Source organism: Poecilia formosa, unplaced genomic scaffold (genome assembly GCF_000485575.1).
Source record: "Poecilia formosa unplaced genomic scaffold, Poecilia_formosa-5.1.2 Scaffold1457, whole genome shotgun sequence".
In the NCBI taxonomy this organism is placed as follows: Eukaryota; Metazoa; Chordata; class Actinopteri; order Cyprinodontiformes; family Poeciliidae; genus Poecilia; species Poecilia formosa.
In genome coordinates, this window is record NW_006801396.1 from 5076 (window position 1) to 10629 (window position 5554).

Consider the following 5554-nt stretch of genomic DNA (forward strand, 5'->3'; position numbering starts at 1 on the left):
TCCAGCTAGCTGGAGCAGAGCAGCTGTGCAGATGTTGGGCTCAATCTGTATGTGTGTGTGTGCGTGTGTGTGTGTGTGTGTGTGTGCGTGTGTGTGTGTGTGTATGGCGTACGCTGCGTGCAGTAGAGTCCGGTCCACCCGGGGCTGCAGGAACACTCTCCGTCCGCGGCGCTGCACTCGGCTCCGTTGTGACAGTTGCACAGGTGGAGGCAGTCTGGACCCCAGGACCCTGCAGGACACGCTGCCAGAGAAACCGCAGAGCTTGAGGGAGCGTTCACACCAGCCGTGTTTAATCTGCTTTCACACGACTCTAATCTGTTTGTCCAGAAACTCGGATTCGGTTGGTGAGGTGTGAATACTAATCGACCTCTGACCTCTGGTCCTCCTGACCTTGATCTGAAGTGAACTCTGGTTCGGTTTGAATGCATATGTGAACACCAAATGGACCGGAGACCGCTCCAAAAGCAGGAAGTGAACTACAGTGCAGGGCATTCTGGGTAAATACAACCAAAGCTAACGTGCTAGCCTAGCGCTAGCAGCAGAAATGGCTCCTGGTCTTCAGCCAAAGACTAAAGAGAAATCCTCCAACCGCTAAAATCTGACGCCTCCATCTTGTTTCCATCTGGTGAAGAAGGAAGTTGCTCTCAGTGTCTTCAGAGGTTTTTGTGTCGTTTCTTTCAGTGGTTCTTGGTGCAGCGCCCCCACAGGCCAGGAAGGGAACAGGTTGGGAAAGAAAACCGCAGCAGCTAAAAATGGAAGAAATGTTGCCATTTTGGTCTGAAACTGAACCGAGTCGACTGGACTATCAGGAGGGAAAACATCCAAACGCTAACTGAAGTTCATCAGTCAACGTTTGGCTGGTGCCTAACTCTGACCTGTGAAACTCAAGAGCTGCTAAAACGATGTCAGAGAACAAGAACCTGGGTAACATCTGTTAGTCTGTGTTTGTCTCTGGGACTTTGACTACGCCAAAGGGACCCTGAGTGGTGTCCGTCTTACGTTTGGAGCAGTCGTCTCCGATCCAGCCGGGGTAGCACTGGCAGGAGCCGTCCAGCGGGTTGCAGGTGCCGTTGTTGGTGCAGGCGCAGGCCTCGGCGCAGGCCTTGCCGAACTTCCCACTGGGACACACTGGAGACACAGCAGAGCAAAGCCTCTGAGCAAAACACCACAATGATGCTCGAAATGAGGAGACACTTTAAAATAAAAAACTTTAGCAGAATTTCAGGGGTCAGGCTGAACGCAGCGGCATTTAGCACCGACGCCTTGCAGCAAGAGGGCTTTGACTGGTCCCTCTAAACTGCCTTAAGGAGCGTTTCCATTCACATTTAGTTATTCATTCATCTGATTTCTATCAGGTTCTGATTTTGTTAAGTAAATCCAGACAGAAAATCGACATTCAGCTTTTTAGGGCCTGTGTTTATTATTTGATCAAACTGAAGTAGGAGTCTCAGATGTTGGATTTAAAAACATTATAAAGTTAAAAAGTTTTAATGTGAATTAAATGGAGCCATTTTTAAACTTTAACTGAATGAATTCACCAATTATTCTGTAAAAGTAACTTTTATGTGTTGTCACATTTTTAATTGGATGACTTTGTGTTCCAGAAGGTCTCCAGTTATTATTATTATTATTATATTTTTAATGGTTTATTCTGCATTTCTTAAGATTTTATCACAAAAAAATTGAAGATCCAGGTGGGAATCTTTATTAACTCTTTCTTAATAATTTAAAATTAAAAGTTTTACACCATAAATCTTTGAGCTTTATGTTCTCAATCATCTCAGTTTCACACTTTAAACTCTAATCATGATTATTAGAATAATTTCCACCAAAACAGGATTAATTTAATTTCATATGAATTTTCTCCACATTTTTAAACAGAATCTGGACAGCAGGGGTGTCCAAAGTGCGGCCCGGGGGCCACCTGTGGTCCAGGAAGTGGTTTTTTGTGGCTCTCGCCTGCCAAACTAAAACTAATATTAGCAAAAAGAAAACAATGTAATAATAAAAGTATTTTTTGCTTCACTGACTATAAAAGCGGACTCTTGTCCTTGAGAATAAACACAGAAATCCAGTAAAAATAACAAACTGTTTTCAAACATGGTTTGCAGTTTTTGTCTTTTAAACCAAGGCAAACCTGAGGGTGTCCAACATGATTTACAGCTCCCCTCTCTACAGAAATCAGACTTTATGCTGGTAAAAAGAGAAACAAACATGATTATAACAAAATGTGACCCTCATTTACCGTCAGATTCTCAGTGTCAGCCAGAGAGGAATAAAGACAGTGCAGGATATAAAGTGAACCCGGTGCTGAGCCCTGAGGGATCCCCAAACCCTTCAGGAATCTGGATTTATCGTTTCACTTCTTTATAACCAAACAGCTTTGAGACGCAAAGCAAACCTGCTTTCTGCGTTCACTCAGGAATCAGCTGGAAAGTTTGTCTGTGGGAAGAAAGCCGTTCCTGGTTCAGTGAACGGAAGCAGCTTCGTATCAGAGTCAGAGCGTGAAGGTGATGAAGGTGATGAAGGTGATGAAGGTGATGCAGCTGTGGGTGGAACCGCCGGACTCATCACCAGGCGTTGGGTTCAGGTGGGTCTGAAGCCGCCTTCCTGCTGCCAACCACAGCAGAACCTCAACCTGGTTCCTCCGGATCGGCTTCCTGTGCAGAACCTCTGGCGGTGATGCAAACCCAGATCACAGTGAGCTAAGGAGGCCGCTGGAGAGCGGCGCCGCTCCGGTTAATTACCGGCTCCTGATCACACTGCTGGTGCCGAATGAGCTTTGATTCAGAGTTTAGCGTCGCAGCTGCTGAGGAGGGAATTCATTAGCGCTGCTGATGACATCCTAACCGCCGCTTACACTTCCTGTTCACCGGCAGCCGGGTCAGGCAGAACCAGAACCGGGACAGCGTCAGAAACCGTCACTCTGCAGGCCGCAGAGCAGAGGTCAAAGGTCACCCTCAAACAGGCCTGTCACCATAACAAATGCTGTATGATAAATTAGACCAGAAGTTATTTCTAAAAACGATAATATCATCTAGATTTATAGATCTACAGTTATAGATCTAGATTTATAAATCTAGAGTTATAGACCTAGAGTCATAGATCTAGAGTCATAGATCTAGAGTTTCAGGTCTTACAGCTGGAAACCAGAAGTCAGGATAAAATTATGGGTTTGGACCTTCAGAGCCACATGAAGACGGTTACAAAGTCGGCCTTCCATCAGCTCAGAACGTTAAAGATCTGCTGCTGTTGGATGAACCGTCTGGACCTCCCTGGTCCTCTGGTTCTGGTTCTGGTCTGCATCAACAGAACCAGAACCAAACATGGAGAAGTAGTTCCTTTAAATCAAAGCTTTTCAATAAATGGATCCTGACCAACATTTTGATGGTGAATTTAAAGTTTCTGGTTTCAAACTGTTGGCTGCGTGACGCGTTTATGACGTTTTCATGTTGCTGAAATGTGCAACAAAATTAAACCTGTAAAAATGTATTTTGCTATAAATTCGCTGCTGATGTTGAACATCTGTTCTGCAGTGGTGATGAGGAGGAGCGGGGTCTTCGTCCTGTTTCCTTTAATAAGCCGCAGACCGCAGCCGCTGCTGTGAGCTGCTCATGTTAATTGGCAATAATCAAAAAAAGGCCCAGAGCGCATGAATTTATCATCAGGCTCGTCAGACTCCACAGTATCTGTGTCTCAATATTTTATTAGTGTAACTGAATATAAAAGAGGAATATTACATCCCGGAGCATCGGGAAGTTCGTTTCCACCAAACAAGCTGGAGACGAGACTTTTCTGCTTTCTGGAGAAATAAAAACACTTTTTCCACTTTCTGCCCTTTTGTCTCCAAAACACAAAAACTCGGATTAAAAACATAAATCAAAAAACTGGCTGCTTTTTATGGGGCTTTCATGATTTTCTAGTAAAAGTTGAATGATGATCCAAAACACGCGACAGGAAATCCACCTCTGAATCAGTCAAACATACAAAATATGGGTTTTTGATTGGCCTAGTCAAAGAACAAACATTTATGCTGTAAAACCCTCCACTGTGTTTTAAAACACAAAGTTCCTCCACAGACTCATTTCCAGAGGCCAGAGGAGTCGGGGAGCGGATGTGGAGTTTGATCTGTTTGGATTATTTTACCTGAATAAATAATCTGAAAGTCACAGAAACAACATGGATCCAACATCAGGGACAAACGTTTCTGCCTCTGTTCATTCCTGTACATAACTGAGAAATGTAGCATTTTGTCTGAGTCTGATTCATAGGAACAACCCAGGACTGTAAGGCAGCTGAATCAGGATTAGCAATCTACCAAAGACTCTCAGGCAATCGGCTTAGGACTGAAATGATCTGTTTCTAAGATTATTTTAAGATTACACTCATGATTCCATCTGTTTCATGAAGTGCACCGGTTCCTCCTGCAGCAAGACCTGAAACTTAATGTTTTTTCATGATACGATAATGATTTGTTACTTCTTCTTCCTGTGTGGCTGCACACAGTTACTGCATTTAATCACGTTTTCTAATGCATTGAAACTGTAAAACTAACAATTCCAACAGAACTGAGAGTTTGAGGGTTTTAAACGTCATCAGTTAGAATTTATCATGACAACGGCAAATCAAAATTCTGCTCATAATAAATTTATGATGATAAACACGTTAGATTCTGCATGCATTGAATCCAGCAGATCTGTTTAGTTGCTGCTGATTTAAACCAGATTTTCATGACAGACATAAAAAGGTTGGAGGTTTTCAGAGCAGATTTTCCTCTGGTGGTTTGAAAACGCTTCAGGACGCAGCGTCCGGCAGAAAGACGCTGAGCTGAGACGACGCTCACGTTTAAAGATGAAGAATATTTCAATATCAGATTAATCATCAGATTAATTGATTAATCATATGTGGTTAATGGTCAGATGTTGTTTGGGGTTCTTTTGTGAAGCGGTGAGTCCGGTTTGCGGGATGAAGCGGAGGACTGACCTTGGTTGCAGAGGGAGCCGAAGAATCCGCTGAGGCAGTCGCAGCGCCCGGTGACGTGGTGGCAGGGCGCGTCGCTGTGGACGCACTGAGGACACGGCTGGCTGCAGCGCAGGCCGTAGGACCCTGGGGAGCAGGCTGCAGGAAGCACAGAACAGCTGATCTGAGCGATTGAGGTCTTGCTGCTGGAGGGTCTCAGGTTCTGGTTCCAGCACTGACCCAGACTCATTCGTCAGGCTTTTAATTTGCTTTAATTGATGTTGGTCTAAGTGGCAGGCTGCTCTCCTGCCTCCCTCACGCTTCTGCTTCCTCCTAATTAAGATAATTACTTCAACTGTGAACTGAGGAGCCTTAAATCTCCCTCTGTGATCCACAGAGAGGCAAGGAAACCACAGAGATCCAAATCCACCAGAACAGTTCTGCAGCCAGGAGCCAACAGGAAGAAGCAGAACACCTGGACCAGACAGGAAGCTAACAGGAAGCTAACAGGAAGGAGCAGAACACCTGGACCAGACAGGAAGCTAACAGGAAGCTAAAAGGAAGGAGCAGAACACCTGGACCAGACAGGAAGCTA

The 5554-nt window shown here is 44.7% G+C and overlaps 1 protein-coding gene across 2 annotated transcripts in view; it reads right to left on the minus strand.

The window, feature by feature from the left end:
• LOC103132878 (multiple epidermal growth factor-like domains protein 11) overlaps positions 1-5548 on the minus strand; it is a 10552-nt gene extending 5004 nt beyond the window's left edge. For both annotated transcript variants that reach the window (XM_016667635.1, XM_007544653.2), the window contains exons 1-3: positions 4984-5548; positions 1000-1128; positions 113-241 (exon numbers count right to left, since the gene is read on the minus strand). In XM_016667635.1, the coding sequence (XP_016523121.1) occupies positions 113-241; positions 1000-1128; positions 4984-5209 (484 nt within the window). In that variant the 5' untranslated portion in view covers positions 5210-5548. The remainder of the gene's footprint in view (positions 1-112; positions 242-999; positions 1129-4983) is intronic.
• Between the last annotated feature and the right edge of the window lie 6 nt (positions 5549-5554).